This window comes from Echeneis naucrates, chromosome 24 (genome assembly GCF_900963305.1).
Source record: "Echeneis naucrates chromosome 24, fEcheNa1.1, whole genome shotgun sequence".
In the NCBI taxonomy this organism is placed as follows: domain Eukaryota; kingdom Metazoa; phylum Chordata; class Actinopteri; order Carangiformes; family Echeneidae; genus Echeneis; species Echeneis naucrates.
Window position 1 is genome coordinate 1,651,698 of NC_042534.1, and position 17,924 is coordinate 1,669,621.

Here is a 17,924-nt window from a genome sequence, read left to right on the forward strand (position 1 = left end):
GGAGACCGAGAACGAGCCAGGTGAGGCGGCTGAGTGAAGTTAGCATGGTTAGCTTTAGCAGGTAGCTGGTTCGAACCAGCTAACCTGACCAACATTAGTGAGATCAGTGGAAGAGGGAGATACTGTGTGTGTGTGTGTGTACACACACACTGCATTAAATATATGTTCAAAATTATTATTGTGTGATATTTGTGCAGCTCTATGCCAAACAAAGGTGTTTTTTAAGTGTAGAATTTGATGTGTGTGTCAGGACATCAGCAGCATGACAATATTTATGGGACTTAAAATTTCAGAAGGTCAAATTGAGATTTTGATAAAATCTGTATTAATTGTTCAACCTGATGAAGTTTGACAAAGTGAAACTAAATGATAAACTAAGAAAATGCTGTTACTGTTAAGGTGCCCTGGTTTTGGGTTTGAACTCCGGGTTCTCCCTCAGCTTCTCCTCCCAGAGTCCAAACACACTTTAGGTTGACTGGTGACTCTAAAATATCTGCAGGCTGGAATGTCAATAGTTGATCATAGAAGCAACAACAATAATAATCATACATGTTTGTAAAAACAGGTTCTGTGAGGGTGGAAGCTTCTGTGTCGAGTCTCAGTCTTAACAAAAGTGAAAGTAAGAACAGGAAGGAAATGAGCTTCATACTACAGATGCTGACATTCACTGAGTTCTCTGCTCCGTTATCTCAGGACTGTTCCAGTTCCTTCAGGTCATTCAGACACGAAGGATCTGATAGTTTCTGTTGTCCCAGAATGACAGAAGCAGGACGGACACTTTGTTCCTCAAACTGATTCAAGAAGAGAAATTCCAGGTAAGATGGTCAGAGTAAAATCTGACTGTTAACACAGATACATTTTACAGGTACAGGTTCAGGCTCAGAGACTTCCGGTGGTGACATGTTGTAGAAGGCAGCGAGAAAAGTAGCTGTAGAAGAATTAGTTATTAACTAAAGAAAAACGACAGAAAGCAACAAAACCTATGGAACATATGGTCCAGATAGGGAACCCTGCAGAGGAGGACAGGTGCAAAGGAAAAATGTACGGAGTCGGTGGAGGGGACAAGCCCAGAGACGAGGCTGAAAGGGAACAAGACTCGGTCATATTAGAGGAATTGTGCAAATTAAGACAGGAACATGACAGGAGAGAGCGATGGCTAGACTCGAAAAGAACATAAAGAACTTATGGGAAGAACAACATCCCTGAAGAGTGGGGCACACATCGCCCTGCAGCTCTGCAGCAGCTGCGGTGGGTGCTACTGTGCGCTCATCCCAAAGCAGACGGAGCAGAGAGGAGGTCGACCCTCCTCAAAGCCGCTGCTGCTCCTGTCCTGGATGGAAATGCTGGTGGCTAAACCTGAAGACGGCGTGACTGTCAAACCCCTTTATGTCAAACAGGGGTTTGACATAAATAACAACACATTGTCTGCATATAATGAAATTTTAGTAAATTTTTCTTCCACATCCAGTCCAGCCATGACATAAATATAGCTTCTGCTAAAGGCTCAATAGTCACTGCAAATAAAATTGGACTAAAGCTTTTTCCACATCTAAGGAAATCAGAAGACCGTATATTTCCTGCTGTTCAGATAACTGGATAATATTTAGCAATCTTCTGATGTTGTAAGAATTACGGCCCTTAATAAAGCCAGTTTGATCCTCCTTCACTATAATTGGTAGAAGGCCTTCTCAGCGTCTTGCCAAGACCTTTTTGAGAAACAGTGAAATATTAGCTTCCCTTAGTGAAGGTGGGAGAGTGCCACATTCAAAATAATGATTAAACATATTCATCATAGGATCTAATAAGATATTTTGAAATTCTTTATAGAACTCGCTACGAGGAGTAGAGAAATATGATATGAATTTGTGATCTTTTAGAATTGAAGTAAAACTCGTGGGTTTCTTAGAGTTTTTTAACTGTAACATTCATATACACTGCTGCGTGATCTGATATTATGATGTTTCCAATTGAACAGGAGACAATAAGCTGAAAAAAAAAGGTGAATTCTTTATCTGCAGGGTGAAGTGTCCTATAAACATTCACATATCCAAAATCCTCACAGAAAACCAGTGATTTGTTTTGACAGGGCTAAAGCACTTAGAGGACACCTGTCCGTCAAAGGATTCAAAAGGCAATTAAAATAACCTCCTACAATAGTATTTCCCACTGCAAGATCAGATAATTTGGCAAAAGCCTCCATCAAAAAGTTAAGTGGATGACATGGAGAGCAGTAGACATTTAAGAGAGCAAGGTCCTCTCCATGTTAGCAGGCTGAAATAAGTACAAACCCACCATCTTTAAAACATTTTGACTAGATAATTTTTCCTAATGAGTATCGCCACCCCTCTGCCTTTGGTGGTGAAAGATGCAAAATAGACTTGATCATTGACCATCCTCATTATTCAGGTGTGTTTCTTGCAACATAACAATATGAACCTTTTCTTTCCTTAAAAATGAATTCCTTAAGCCTCAATGTGTCACAGGTCATAGCATTTTTTACTGAAAATATTTAAGCTTCCAAATGTATCACAACCTCCATGTAGATCCGGCACCCGACTGTAACCCATCTGAGAAACAAAAAACAAATAACAGATGTGCCAACAGCACTGTGGGAGGAACCTTCCCTACGCGGTAACCAGGGGATTACCATCACCTTCTCCATTACTCGACTCTGACTTGGTTAACTTCTCTTACAGCTTCGAACTCAAACAACACCAGCTGAGTGATAATATCCATCATGTAGTTCACCTGAGAGTGTCAACAAAAGACACTGCTTTAGCGGAGGAGTCGAAGCCTCTAGCCTCCCCACCGTGGATTATTTTCAGCGTGGCCGGGTAGAGCATCATGTATTTGGCACCAATGTCCCCCAAGCGTTTCTTCACATCATCATGATGTGAAGAAACGCTGACAAATCCTGGAAGAAATCTGATCAAAACTGTTTTATTTTCAGGAAATGGGATCAAAGGCGTCTAAACCTGCTCCAGAATCTCCACGTAAGTTTACTTAAAACTGTCACCTTTATTCAAACTTACATTGTGTGCAATGATGTCAACAATATTTTTTACTTTATTTGTCTTCTATCTGTCAGTTCTTGATGAACCATGGAGGGAAGTAAACTGGAGGTGAGTGAGTTTCCCTCCAAATGTTTCATTTAAACACATTAAAGTGATCAGAAAGACCACAAGCTGATCTATTTAATAATCTGATGTTTACTTTAGTCTTTTTACTCTAAAGTGTGATGTCATGTTTTCTTAGTGAGGAAAAACAGAGAGATCTTCAGGATGTGAAGAACTACAAACCTCCAACTGAAGGTCAGCAGGTCCGGATTCTTCTTCATGGACCAGCTGGATCTGGAAAGTCCAGTTTCATCAACTCTGTCCAAAGTGTCTTAAATGACAGGATGTACAGACAGGCTTTGGCAGCTAACACCTTTGGGTCCTCTTTCACCAAAAAGGTTTGGAAAACTTTTGATTGTGTTGATAAAGAAAGTAAAATTGTTTTCAAATGAGTGTTCCTTCATGAAAACAGCAGATTTAGAACCAGGAAACTACGTTCAGTCAGTAAAATGATCAAACAATGTTCCCACAAAGAAACAGAAACTATGGAGATTCATTTACTGACGTCACTTTGAGGATAAATGTTGATTTCAGTTTACAAGAGATGGAATTCAAATGTTAATGAGTTTGTTGTGATTGTTGTTGATAGTTTATTTGAATTTAACCTTCATGTTCTAATTGCTGCCTTTGATTCTGATCAGATGTTGGCAGCTTTCCTCCACAGAATTCATAATAACTGTTATTTTCTCCTGTCTCATAGTACACGACCTACAAGGTCCCAAAGGACAAAGACACCTTTTATCCTTTTGTCTTCAACGACATCATGGGCCTGGAATCAAGAGAACAGACTGGTGTCCACGTGGATGATGTCAAACTGGCTTTGAAGGGACACATGAAGGAGGATTACCAGGTAAAGCTGCTGTTAAAGTCTGCAGATTAATTTTTTCTGACTGATCATTTAGTTGTATTTATTTCTAAACTGTGTTACTGTAATTTAACCTGAATTGAATGTTTTTCAGTTGAATCCTCAATCCAAGCTGTCAGAGGAAAATCAGTTCTACAAGAGACACCTAGAGCCCAACGACAAAGTCCACGTTCTGGTTCTTATCATTCCTGCTGACACTTTGGGCATCATTAGACATGAGCTTGTTCAGAAAATTCGAGAAATCCGAACGGCAGCCAGTGACCTGGGTGAGAATTTTTTTATGCTGTATTTTATCTACAGTGGGTTTTAAATCACATTCTGCTGGAAAAGTATCATTTAACTTTTTCTCCGTTTGCCTTGATTGGATTATAATTATGTCAGTTTTTCTCTTTTTCTTACAGCGATTCCTCAAATTGCTGTGATGACAAAAATTGACAAAGCCTGCCCTGAAATCGGTCGAGATTTGAAGAACGTCTACAGATCAAAGTACCTGAAAGGAAAGGTTGGTTTGATTAGTAATAATATTATGGATTGGCAGAGAATCACATTTTAAACATTGGGGAGTTTTTATTCATACTTTTCTCTTTTACTGCATTTGTTGTTCTGATCCATCCATCAATTATAAAGATGCAGCAGCTCAGTACAGACGTGGGGATTCCCATGAACTGCATCTTCCCTGTGAAGAACTATCATGAAGAAACCAAACTCAACAATGATGTTGACACACTGATCCTGAACGCCCTGACACAGATCATCACCTGTGGAGACGACCACCTGAAGTTCCTGTTGAATCAGTCTGACTGATTAATTTAAACTCGTAGTCGTACTCAAACAAAGAGAGCTGAATCCTTCAGGATGTCAGAAAATCTGTCAGCCAAACTGACCAGCAGGATTTCTAATACAATCCTTTTATGTGATCCATTTAACCTCCAATTAGTTGGCCTGTTTTAACTTAAAGCTTCTCAAAGATCCTGCAGATTTAAGAAACTGTCTACGTCTTCATTGAAAAATATGTTCAAAATGATTATTGTGTGATATTTGTGCAGCTCTATGCCAAACAAAGGTGTTTTTTAAGTGTAGAATTTGATGTGTGTGTCAGGACATCAGCAGCATGACAATATTTATGGGACTTAAAATTTCAGAAGGCCAAATTGAGATTTTGATAAAATCTGTATTAATTGTTCAACCTGATGAAGTTTGACAAAGTGAAACTAAATGATAAACTAAGAAAATGCTGTTACTGTTAAGGTGCCCTGGTTTTGGGTTTGAACTCCGGGTTCTCCCTCAGCTTCTCCTCCCAGAGTCCAAACACACTTTAGGTTGACTGGTGACTCTAAAATATCTGCAGGCTGGAATGTCAATAGTTGATCATAGAAGCAACAATAATAATAATCATACATGTTTGTAAAAACAGGTTCTGTGAGGGTGGAAGCTTCTGTGTCGAGTCTCAGTCTTAACAAAAGTGAAAGTAAGAACAGGAAGGAAATTAGTTTCATACTACAGATGCTGACATTCACTGAGTTCTCTGCTCCGTTATCTCAGGACTGTTCCAGTTCCTTCAGGTCATTCAGACACGAAGGATCTGATAGTTTCTGTTGTCCCAGAACGACAGAAGCAGGACGGACACTTTGTTCCTCAAACTGATTCAAGAAGAGAAATTCCAGGTAAGATGGTCAGAGTAAAATCTGAATGTTAAAAATTTGAAGTAGCTCTAGCAGAATTAGTTATTAACTAAAGAAAAACGACAGAAAGCAACAAAACCTATGGAACATATGGTCCAGATAGGGAACCCTGCAGAGGAGGACAGGTGCAAAGGAAAAATGTACGGAGTCGGTGGAGGGGACAAGCCCAGAGACGAGGCTGAAAGGGAACAAGACTCGGTCATATTAGAGGAATTGCGCAAATTAAGACAGGAACATGACAGGAGAGAGCGATGGCTAGAAGAGTTGGAGTCATGAGAAAGACAGAGAGGAAACTGATATCAGGATAAGATTTTGTCACTCAGGATTTCACAGCACACCATAAAACAAAGAAACGTGTTTCAGGAACCTGTGACTTTTGTGACCAACAGCAAACCAGAGGGCATGTTGTACTTTACTGTCCAAAGTATGATGGTGAAAAAGAGGAAGTCATTTTGAACCTCACAGAAATTAAGCTGATATTAGATTTAAGAGATTTTACAGAGAAGTTCAAGTGAGAAATGTTATAAAGATACATTATGGGTGGAAATGGAAAAAGGGCTTATCCAAATGTGCCCTTGGAATCACCCTCTTTTTATTTTATTTATTTATGTTTTTGTTTTTTTTTGTTTTTTTTACAAAAGACAGGACCAGACTAAACAGCAATACAACAACAGCAACAACAAGCTGGGAATAGCAACGCAAAAACCCAAACAAATCAGTTCTGGGTGAATGTGGCAGGTACATTATGCAACCTATAGTGTAACACAATGGAAGCTATAGATGGAGGGAAAAAATAAAATAAAAGTAATCCATACTGCTTTTTATACAAATACTCAGTCAGTACAGCAGAAACATAAATATCGACATTAACAGTCAAGAAATGTTTTCCATATTCTTTCAAAGGCGGCGCATGGTTGTAGCGGCTTCCGGCTCTCCGTTCCGGTGCACTTTTCTTTCTATTTTCCTGTTCTTGTTTTTATTTTTCTGCCGTTTCTGTACTGCAAACTTACAGTACACCCGCCAATCGCTTTCAGACATCGGTTCCTTGCATCAGGAACCGATCACCACAGGCACAACATTCCGAACGACACGGCGAGAGCGCCGGGCTCTCCGTGGATTGTTGTCGGATCCGGCGGGCGACGCAGACCGCGGAGGGAGAGAAAGCAGAAGCGGGGCCGCAGGTCCGGTGTTATGCTACACCCCTCCCGAGCCTGTATCTCTCCAACGGTACATAAAACGGAAGCACTGGATCTACAACTCGCTGGAAACAGCTACGTTCGTGACTGCCGTGTGCCCATTATTACCGAAACCTGGCTTCACCCGGACATTCCCGATGCTAGCGTGCAGCTAGCAGGCCGCACTTTGCTACGGAGCGACAGAACCGAGGACTCCGGGAAAAACAAGGGTGGGGGGCCGTGTATCTATGTGCATGATAACTGGTGCAACAACGCGACAATCACAGAGAGACACGGTTCCCCTGATGTGGAGTACATGTCTGTAAAGTGCCTTTTTTCCTCCAGAGGGAGCTAACTGTTGTGATCATCACTGCTGTGTGCATTCCACCCGACGCCAGCGTCAACACAGCGCTCTCCCTCCTGCTGAACACCGTGAACGAACCGCTGCGGGCCCACCGACGGTGTTCACATTACTCATTAATAAGGCCAACTTAAAGGCTGTACGACCAAACTTACAGAGCCATACCCCCCCCCCCCCCCCCGGACAGTCAGACCATCTTTCCCTCCTGCTCCCCCCAGCCTACACCCCCCTCAGACGCAGAGCCATCCTGGCTGCTTCCAACAGACAGTCTGGGACCTGTTCGAGCATCATGAGCTGGAGACACACACAGACACGGTTCTGGACTATATTAAGCTCTGCATTGGTAACGTGACTGTGAAGAAAGCCATCCGGGTTTTCCCCAACCGGAAACCCTGGATGACCACCCAGGTCCGCTCACTCCTCAGGGCCCGTGACGCCGCCTTCAGGTCAGGAGACAGAGCTCTGTACGGCGCTGCCAGAGCGGACCTGAGAAGGGGAGTGAGAAGGGCTAAGGCAGACCACAGGATGCAGTTGGAGTCCCATCTGTCCAGCAACAACGCACGGGAGGTATGGCAGGGAATACATGACATCACCAACTTCAGAGGTCGTCATGCGTCAACAGCAGACCTGAGTGCACCAAAGGCAGAGAAGCTAAACAACTTCTTTGCTCGGTTTGGTTCATCCCAGCAGCACTCATCTGTTCCCGCCCTGCCCCCACCCCCATCCCCTCCTGGCTCCTGCACCACTCCACTCACTGTACAGGAGCCCAACGTCAGACAGGTGCTCCGGGCAGTGAACCCCAGGAAAGCCACCGGCCCAGACGGAGTACCTGGCAAAGTACTCAGGGCATGTGCTGACCAACACACCCCCACCTTCACCAGGATCTTCAAGCTCTCCCTGGCCCAGACAGTCATCCCATCCAGCCTGAAGACCTCCACCATAATCCCGGTGCCAAAGAAATCTTCCATTGCCAGCCTGAATGATTACCGCCCAGTTGCCCTCACTCCGGTAATCATGAAGTGCTTTGAGAGGTTGGTTCTTCAGCACATCAAGGACTACCTCCCCCAGACCTCGACCCCTACCAGTTTGCATACTGGACCAACAGATCCACAGCAGATGCCATCACCGTAGCTCTCCACTCTGCTCTGCACCACCTGGAGCAGCAGCAGAGTTACGTCCGGATACTCTTTGTGGATTACAGTTCTGCTTTCAACACAATGATCCCAGACAGACTCACCACAAAAATACACACCCTCGGCCTCCCCCCTCTCACTTGCGCCTGGATTAAGGACTTTCTCTCCAACCGTCCCCAGACTGTGAGACTTGGCCCCCACCTCTCATCCACCCGCACGCTGAGCATTGGCTTCCCACAGGGCTGCGTGCTGAGCCCCCTCCTCTACTACCTCTATACCTACGACTGCAGACGGGCCCACAAGGACAACCTTGTTGTCAAGTTCGACGACATTACAGTGGTTGGTCTAATCTCCGGCGGCGATGAGGCTGCCTACAGAGACGAGGTCCTGAAGCTGGCAGTCTGGTGCTCCGAGAACAACCTCGCTCTGAACACCAAAAAAAACCAGAGAGGTCATCATTGAGTTCAGGAGGCACAGCACTGACTCAGCCCCCCTTCTCATCAACGGTGAGTGGGTGGAAAGGGCCCCCACTTTCAGATAGCTCGGCGTTCTCATCTCTGACAACATCGCCTGGTCAGAGAACATCACCTCCATCACCAAGAAGGCTCAGCAGCGGCTACACTTCCTGAGAGTCCTCAGGAAGCACAACCTCAACTCCGACCTGCTGCTGACCTTGTACCGTTCATCCATGGAGAGCCTGCTGACATACTGCATCACAGTATGGTACGGCAGCTCCACCGCTGCCGACAGGGAGAGGCTGCAGAGGGTTGTCAAGGCAGCACAGAGGATCATCGGCTGCCCTCTCCCCTTCCTGATGGACATATACACCACCCGCTGCCTCAACGGGGCTAAAGACATAGCTAAAGACAGCTCTCATCCTGTTGCCCTCAGGGAGGCACTACAGAAATATTAAGACTAAGACAAACAGACTGAAGAACAGCTTTTTTTTCCAAAGCTGTAACTGTTCTTAACTCAGGCAGTCACTGAGTTTCCCATGTGCTTGGTAACTTTTCTGTACACTGTATATATCGTAGATATGCTCTACATTTCAAATATTCTACATTTCTGATATTTTTATAGTTTCAGATATTTTACATTTCTGATATTCAGATGTCTCTACATTCAGATATTTTTCTAGTTTCGTTTCATTTATTTATTTATTTAATTTTCTAATCTCTAAAATTTACTTATTTGCATTGATAGTGGTGGCCCCAATCTCGTTGTACTATGTATAATGACAATAAAGGCAATTGATTGATTAGTTTTGGAGTGCAGAAGACAAGTGAGAAAGTCCAGAGGTATGTATTCCATTATTGTCCTGTGCCATCCCGACACTGAGGGGGCCTTATCTTTGATCCAGTGCATAAGAATATTTTTCCAGGCACAAAATGTCAGGACATTATATAGTCTTTTCTGATACATATCAGTAACACGATTGTTTGAAAGACCCAGAAGAAGGGAAACCGGGTTGAGTTCAAGCTGTTTTTTTTTTTCAGAACCTTCTGTGTTTCAAACAAGATATCAGATATGCAGAATCTTTAATTGCATCACTTTTGTCCTGTTACAGTTATTTTCTTTGCATTATCCCAGATGTCGTCACACATCTCCTCTGTTATCTCAACACCAACTCCCTCTCCCAGACTTCTCCCAGTGTCTGAGTGCCGAAACCTGAGCAATCTCCCAGACTGGCATAAAAGGTTCTAATGGCAGCCTTGCCCTGAGAGAGAAGTACTTGTTTCTCTAACTGTGTGACATTCTAACCCTAACCCTCAGCAAGCAAAGGTGTATCTTTTATAATGAAGTCTCTGGCCTGAAAGTAATGAAAAAGTTCATTTCTTGGTATGTTGTATTTTTCCATAACCTGATTGAAGGTCATCAGGGTAGGACCAACAAAGAGATCACAGAGGGAAGCGATTCCCTTAGCTGTCCAGCATTTGAAGGCTCTGTCTAAGGTTCTTGGGAGAAAATCAGGGTTATCAGTGATCGGGGTGAAACTGACGTAAGCCCTGATCTGCCTTCCATATGTTGTGTGATTCCTCCATGCTCTGGGAACAGTATTAATTGTAACTGGGTTGCTGCAAAACTTTTTGATACATTTCAGTTTATCAATAAAGAGTAGATTTTTTAGAGGACAGCTGGATAAGGACTTCTCGATATCAAGCCAGCTGGAGCAAGCATCATCTTTGATCCAATCAGCTATATATCTTAAGTGGGCAATCACTTGGTATCGCTGAATATCTGGGAGGTACAGCCCGCCCAGAGCACTGGATGACTGCAACACTGATATCCTGATCTGTGGTCTTCGTTTACTCCAAATAAATGAGCTAAACCAACAATTGAGTTTTTTCACTATTTTATGATTGAATAAGATGGGAATCATTTGTATTGGATAGAGCAGGTGCAGAAGGACATCCAATTTCAGAAGCGAGATTCGGCCCAGGTATGATATGGGAAGATCGTTCCATCTTTCCAAATCTTGTTTAATTTTTTTAAATAGTGGATTAACGTTAGCTTGAAACAACTGATTAAATGTAGGTGTAATATATATCCCTAAGTATATGAAACCAGTCAAGGACCACTTGAATGGAAAATGATTAGGATTAGGTTTGACATAAATAACAACACATCGTCTGCATATAATGAAATTTTATGAGCTTTTTCTCCCACATCCAGTCCAGCCATGAAATAAATATAGCTTCCGCTAAAGGCTCAATAGCCACTGCAAATAAAAGTGGTGTCTGCTGCCCCTCTGGACCACAAAATTTGTGGACCTAAGTCTGTTGGTTAGAACTGCAGCCATTGGTTCCATATATAGGACCCTCACCCATCTAACAAAGTCATGACCTAGGCCGAACCGATCAAGCGTAAAAAATAAATAAGATCATTCAACGGGGTCTAAAGCTTTTTCCACATCTAAGGAAATCAGAAGACCGTATATTTCCTGCTGTTTAGATAACTGGATAATATTTAGCAATCTTCTGATGTTGTAAGAATTACGGCCCTTAATAAAGCCAGTTTGATCCTCCTTCACTATAATTGGTAGAAGGCCTTCTCAGCGTCTTGCCAAGACTTTGGAGAGGATTTTTAAATCCACATTCAGCAGCGAGATCGGCCAATATGAGGAACAATCCTCAAGTCATTTAACCTTTTTGAGAAACAGTGAAATATTAGCTTCCCTTAGTGAAGGTGGGAGAGTGCCACATTCAAAATAATGATTAAACATATTCATCATAGGATCTAATAAGATATTTTGAAATTCTTTATAGAACTCGCTACGAGGAGTAGAGAAATATGATATGAATTTGTGATCTTTTAGAATTGAAGTAAAACTCGTGGGTTTCTTAGAGTTTTTTAACTGTAACATTCATATACACTGCTGCGTGATCTGATATTATGATGTTTCCAATTGAACAGGAGACAATAAGCTGAAAAAAAAGGTGAATTCTTTATCTGCAGGGTGAAGTGTCCTATAAACATTCACATATCCAAAATCCTCACAGAAAACCAGTGATTTGTTTTGACAGGGCTAAAGCACTTAGAGGACACCTGTCCGTCAAAGGATTCAAAAGGCAATTAAAATAACCTCCTACAATAGTATTTCCCACTGCAAGATCAGATAATTTGGCAAAAGCCTCCATCAAAAAGTTAAGTGGATGACATGGAGAGCAGTAGACATTTAAGAGAGCAAGGTCCTCTCCATGTTAGCAGGCTGAAATAAGTACAAACCCACCATCTTTAAAACATTTTGACTAGATAATTTTTCCTAATGAGTATCGCCACCCCTCTGCCTTTGGTGGTGAAAGATAATAGACTTGATCATTGACCATCCTCATTATTCAGGTGTGTTTCTTGCAACATAGCAATATGAACCTTTTCTTTCTTTAAAAATGAATTCCTTAAGCCTCAATGTGTCACAGGTCATAGCATTTTTTACTGAAAATATTTAAGCTTCCAAATGTATCACAACCTCCATGTAGATCCGGCACCCGACTGTAACCCATCTGAGAAACAAAAAACAAATAACAGATGTGCCAACAGCACTGTGGGAGGAACCTTCCCTACGCGGTAACCAGGGGATTACCATCACCTTCTCCATTACTCGACTCTGACTTGGTTAACTTCTCTTACAGCTTCGAACTCAAACAACACCAGCTGAGTGATAATATCCATCATGTAGTTCACCTGAGAGTGTCAACAAAAGACACTGCTTTAGCGGAGGAGTCGAAGCCTCTAGCCTCCCCACCGTGGATTATTTTCAGCGTGGCCGGGTAGAGCATCATGTATTTGGCACCAATGTCCCCCAAGCGTTTCTTCACATCATCATGATGTGAAGAAACGCTGACAAATCCTGGAAGAAATCTGATCAAAACTGTTTTATTTTCAGGAAATGGGATCAAAGGCGTCTAAACCTGCTCCAGAATCTCCACGTAAGTTTACTTAAAACTGTCACCTTTATTCAAACTTACATTGTGTGCAATGATGTCAACAATATTTTTTACTTTATTTGTCTTCTATCTGTCAGTTCTTGATGAACCATGGAGGGAAGTAAACTGGAGGTGAGTGAGTTTCCCTCCAAATGTTTCATTTAAACACATTAAAGTGATCAGAAAGACCACAAGCTGATCTATTTAATAATCTGATGTTTACTTTAGTCTCTTTACTCTAAAGTGTGATGTAATGTTTTCTTAGTGAGGAAAAACAGAGAGATCTTCAGTATGTGAAGAACTACAAACCTCCAACTGAAGGTCAGCAGGTCCGGATTCTTCTTCATGGACCAGCTGGATCTGGAAAGTCCAGTTTCATCAACTCTGTCCAAAGTGTCTTAAATGACAGGATGTACAGACAGGCTTTGGCAGCTAACACCTTTGGGTCCTCTTTCACCAAAAAGGTTTGGAAAACTTTTGATTGTGTTGATAAAGAAAGTAAGATTGTTTTCAAATGAGTGTTCCTTCATGAAAACAGCAGATTTAGAACCAGGAAACTACATTCAGTCAGTAAAATGATCAAACAATGTTCCCACAAAGAAACAGAAACTATGGAGATTCATTTACTGACGTCACTTTGAGGATAAATGTTGATTTCGGTTTACAAGAGATGGAATTCAAATGTTCATGAGTTTGTTGTGATTGTTGTTGATAGTTTATTTGAATTTAACCTTCACGTTCTAATTGCTGCCTTTGATTCTGATCAGATGTTGGCAGCTTTCCTCCACAGAATTCATAATAACTGTTATTTTCTCCAAACTGTCTCATAGTACACGACCTACAAGGTCCCAAAGGACAAAGACACCTTTTATCCTTTTGTCTTCAACGACATCATGGGCCTGGAATCAAGAGAACAGGGTGGTGTCCACGTGGATGATGTCAAACTGGCTTTGAAGGGACACATGAAGGAGGATTACCAGGTAAAGCTGCTGTTAAAGTCTGCAGATGAATTTTTTTCTGACTGATCATTTAGTTGTATTTATTTCTAAACTGTGTTACTGTAATTTAACCTGAATTGAATGTTTTTCAGTTGAATCCTCAATCCAAGCTGTCAGAGGAAAATCAGTTCTACAAGAGACACCTAGAGCCCAACGACAAAGTCCACGTTCTGGTTCTTATCATTCCTGCTGACACTTTGGGCATCATTAGACATGAGCTTGTTCAGAAAATTCGAGAAATCCGAACGGCAGCCAGTGACCTGGGTGAGAATTTTTTTATGCTGTATTTTATCTACAGTGGGTTTTAAATCACATTCTGCTGGAAAAGTATCATTTAACTTTTTCTCCGTTTGCCTTGATTGGATTATAATTATGTCAGTTTTTCTCTTTTTCTTACAGCGATTCCTCAAATTGCTGTGATGACAAAAATTGACAAAGCCTGCCCTGAAATCGGTCGAGATTTGAAGAACGTCTACAGATCAAAGTACCTGAAAGGAAAGGTTGGTTTGATTAGTAATAATATTATGATGGATTGGCAGAGAATCACATTTTAAACGTTGGGGAGTTTTTATTCATACTTTTCTGTTTTACTGCATTTGTTGTTCTGATCCATCCATCAATTATAAAGATGGAGCAGCTCAGTGCAGACGTGGGAATTCCTATGAACTGCATCTTCCCTGTGAAGAACTATCATGAAGAAACCAAACTCAACAATGACGTTGACACAGTGATCCTGAACGCCCTGACACAGATCATCACCTGTGGAGACGACCACCTGAAGTTCCTGTTGAATCAGTCTGACTGATTAATTTAAACTCGTAGTCGTACTCAAACAAAGAGAGCTGAATCCTTCAGGATGTCAGAAAATCTGTCAGCCAAACTGACCAGCAGGATTTCTAACACAATCCTTTTATGTGATCCATTTAACCTCCAATTAGTTGGCCTGTTTTAACTTAAAGCTTCTCAAAGATCCTGCAGATTTAAGAAACTGTCTCCGTCTTCTAAACTGTTTTAATCCTCCTAATACTGTTAAAATGTACAGAGCTTTAAAATACTCTCTGCTTTTCCAAAGATGGAAACCTTCAAATTAAAATAATAAAAAGAGCATGTGTTACTTTATTTCTAAGGAATCCAATTCTTTTGTGCTATCGTACCATGAATCGGTGCAAATGTTCTCAAGCTCACTGTGCACAGGAAGATTTTGACTCTACATTCAAATCCACCTCAGGTCAAAAATGTGTTGTATTGGGACCAAAAAAAGAAAAAAAATATATATTCTTGTTTCCCCAAAATTCAGAAAGCATGAATAAATATGAAATTGAATCAATATATTATTTTGAGCAGCTTGTGTTATCAGAGAGCTCCAGCAGAGAGCAGCATTCTGTCACTTTCTGTCCATCTGTCTTCTGTCTGCTGTTTTCATCCTCTTCCTGTCAGCCATTCATTCAAAAAGTGGAAACAGTAAAACAATAAAAAACTAACGAGCTAATTCAGCACACTGAACATGTCACACCAAAACCTGAGAATAAAAAATAGTTCCTTTTGTTTCCAGTTTTCTGTCCTTTCAGAGTTACACAAACAAAAAGGGGAATGGATGTTTAATGCTCATTTCCACCTCATCCTTTGACGGCTATCAGAGCTGAAATCTGATGAGATTATAGAAGAGGAATATTTTTTAATCTGTGGAAACCTGAGTGGTTCAGAAATGCACCTGACATATTTCAGCTGCTGGCTTGAATAAGAAGTCTGGACTCTGAGGTATTAGAAGGACTGATGGGGGAAACAAAAGCAGGCTTGAAGAAGTTTGTGAGCAGGAAAGCCATCCACGCTGGACTTTCTGCTCCATGAATCCGTCTGACCCGGATTCTGCAGAGGCCTGAGCGCCGTGCAGCGTGTGATGTGTGATGTCTGTGTGGCGGTTCCAGCAGCAGAGCAGAGCTGTTCCTGAGAGCTGCTGCTGCTTTCTGACCCAGTTTCCCTGCTTGACTTGACTGGGTTGTTTCCAGTGCTGCTGTGGGAGGTCCCCGCTGGGTCCCCTTCACAAACACAAACACTGCTCAGTATGCTCTCTCATGTGCAGGCAAAGCTTCACTTTTTGTCCACGAAATCCTGCTGTAATGTGGGCCACGTTTACAGATTGGGACTGAATGTGGTGATCTGTGAGACCAGCTAACCTCATTACTATTTATTTCCTGAATACACTCAATGCACAGTCACACCACATAACCTTTCAAAGCTCCATTTGAATATTTTCCCTGTTTGATTGCGCAACATAGCCGTTTTTATCTGGAGCAGAACATCAGTGAGAACATTTCCATCTGCCTGTTTTTATGCACATTTTTAATTTGGGTGTACAACATGCACAGAACATCTGAAACGTACCAATATTGCAAAATAAAGTGGGGGAAAAAGATTTTTTACCCTTGGCTGCGGTGAAGAACCGAAAGGAAACAGACTCAGTGAGTGAGTGATGAAACAAAGAGAAATGTCAGAATGTCATCACAAAACTTTTCCACCATTTCACACCGGTTTGAACAAAGTGCATTTACCTGTTCTGTCCAGACTGGAAGGTGAAGTGAAGCACCTGTCTGTCTCTGTCTGGCTTTGTGTCGTCCAACAGGCTGATGGAGGAACTCCACCGTTCAACTACGACCTCTACCGCCGGCACACCGAGCCAGCTCGTGATTTGTAGCTTCTCATATCAGAAGGAATAGTCACCAGTGAAATGCTAAGCTAAGCTAAACTAAGCTAAGCTAAGAAGCTACTGGATGCTTTACTGAGAACAGCGTCGATCTGAATGTCAGAGAAATCGAATTACTCCCAAATTCATCCTTCGTGCTTCAGATGACGTGTTTGTTGGGAGGATGTTGTGTCTGAAAAGGGTTTTCAGACAACAATTTGAGAATCACACAATTTATCTTTATGAGTAACAAATCCACAAGGTCAAAGGTTTATTAGACACCGTAAACAGAAGTTTATGAAGCAATGAAACTGGATTTTACAGCATCACAGTCGAATGAACGTGGGCGCCTACGATTTTTTTTCTGGTGGTTCAGGTTCAGTGTGGCCTCATGCAGGGATTATCAGGTGGGTGGAGGTGTAAGAGTGCAGAACAGGGTTTGAACTTTCTTTTTCATCTTCCACACAACCACTTTTCATGTTCACAAGTAAGAACAGCAGAGCACACCCCGTCCCCGTCCTTTAACCCCTGAGTGGCAACCCTATTCTGACATGCCTGTAATCAACCGAGAGATTTGCCATCATAGTCATGTTGTGTCCCCCAGTAATGACTGCGCACTGAGCGACCAGCCTTAAAGTCCGAGGTCTGAAAACATGAAATGTCTGTTTATCAGGGAGCAGAGGATGTTAGGGAACCAGTTAGAAACCAAGCGGACAGTTTGAGCACCTTACAAGAATAAAAATAAGATAAAAACTGTGGTGTATTTTTATGTGCTGTTTTCGTTCAACAGCTGTACAAAAATAAACACAATTTGTTCTGCTGCAAATTTCCAGCAGCTTTAGCCGCTCAATGGGTTTTGGACTGTTGGTTGGATCAAAGTGAAAACTGAACGTCATCTTTGACTTAGCTGTGTTTACATTTATTAACTAGGAGATGAGTTAAACCAGGCAATGCTGAAAGGTTTGGCCACAATAAGAAGCATTGGGTCACATGTGTGAGTGTTTGCAGGCACTTTATGGAGTTCACACACGTGGATGATGGGCTGTAGTTTGTATTTGGAGGGTCATGGGGGGTCAGACAGCTCACTGAGACGGCAATAAAACTTTTAATCAAATTAACTATTGAAATGACTTCAAGGGGCATCGATGGTGCTTTTAAAACCGTCCCCCACTCGTCTGCCGTGCTTCCTTCCAGAACCCCGGAGCGATCGGGGTTACAGGCCCGGAGTCCACAGGGTGGATCCGATGTGGTCTGAGCTGGACTCTGGGCGGCTGCTGGGTGGGCAGCATGAGGTGAAACCCTGAGGTGGTGGAGCTGCTCCTGCTGCTGCTGGTGGCCTTAGATCTCCTCCTTCTCCACCACCACCTCCATCACACCTCTGCCTGTCACTCACTTTTCTGTCTCTCCCAGTAACAAGAAAAAGAAGAAGTACACCAACAGCAGGCAGCGCAGGCAGAGCTCCGCAGACTGCACCATGGAGGGGAGGAAGA

The 17,924-nt window shown here is 42.3% G+C and overlaps 2 protein-coding genes across 4 annotated transcripts; both read left to right on the top strand.

The window, feature by feature from the left end:
* The first annotated feature begins 673 nt into the window (after positions 1-673).
* LOC115037316 (interferon-induced protein 44-like) lies at positions 674-5,221 on the top strand. The gene is made up of 9 exons (XM_029495764.1): positions 674-815; positions 2,697-2,834; positions 2,951-2,993; positions 3,089-3,122; positions 3,256-3,454; positions 3,817-3,966; positions 4,076-4,247; positions 4,383-4,483; positions 4,609-5,221. Exons 3-9 carry the CDS (start codon positions 2,954-2,956, stop codon positions 4,783-4,785), a joined length of 873 nt encoding a protein of 290 aa, XP_029351624.1. The 5' UTR covers positions 674-815; positions 2,697-2,834; positions 2,951-2,953; the 3' UTR covers positions 4,786-5,221.
* A 182-nt stretch (positions 5,222-5,403) lies between these two features.
* On the top strand, positions 5,404-14,989 carry LOC115037317 (interferon-induced protein 44-like). 3 transcript variants are annotated; one of them, XM_029495766.1, is made up of 9 exons: positions 5,476-5,645; positions 12,463-12,600; positions 12,717-12,759; positions 12,855-12,888; positions 13,022-13,220; positions 13,587-13,736; positions 13,847-14,018; positions 14,154-14,254; positions 14,383-14,989. In XM_029495766.1, the coding sequence occupies exons 3-9, from the start codon at positions 12,720-12,722 to the stop codon at positions 14,557-14,559; spliced, it is 873 nt and encodes a 290-aa protein (XP_029351626.1). In that variant the 5' UTR covers positions 5,476-5,645; positions 12,463-12,600; positions 12,717-12,719; the 3' UTR covers positions 14,560-14,989. The 3 variants fall into 3 exon arrangements, with proteins under 3 accessions (XP_029351627.1, XP_029351626.1, XP_029351625.1); XM_029495765.1 differs by lacking the exon at positions 12,463-12,600 and having other exon boundaries at positions 5,477-5,645; XM_029495767.1 differs by lacking the exons at positions 12,463-12,600; positions 12,717-12,759; positions 12,855-12,888; ... (3 more) ...; positions 14,154-14,254; positions 14,383-14,989 and adding an exon at positions 6,305-10,638 and having other exon boundaries at positions 5,404-5,645.
* The last annotated feature ends 2,935 nt before the right edge of the window (positions 14,990-17,924 follow it).

Bases quoted from the DNA above. Each gene is read 5' to 3' on its own strand.
- LOC115037316 (XM_029495764.1), top strand. From the start codon at position 2,954: ATGGGATCAAAGGCGTCTAAACCTGCTCCAGAATCTCCAC. The intron at 3,455-3,816 runs GTTTGGAAAACT...CCTGTCTCATAG, and splicing joins GGTCCTCTTTCACCAAAAAG to TACACGACCTACAAGGTCCC. The intron at 4,248-4,382 runs GTGAGAATTTTT...TTTTTCTTACAG, and splicing joins AACGGCAGCCAGTGACCTGG to CGATTCCTCAAATTGCTGTG.
- LOC115037317 (XM_029495766.1), top strand. From the start codon at position 12,720: ATGGGATCAAAGGCGTCTAAACCTGCTCCAGAATCTCCAC. The intron at 12,760-12,854 runs GTAAGTTTACTT...TCTATCTGTCAG, and splicing joins ACCTGCTCCAGAATCTCCAC to TTCTTGATGAACCATGGAGG. The intron at 14,019-14,153 runs GTGAGAATTTTT...TTTTTCTTACAG, and splicing joins AACGGCAGCCAGTGACCTGG to CGATTCCTCAAATTGCTGTG.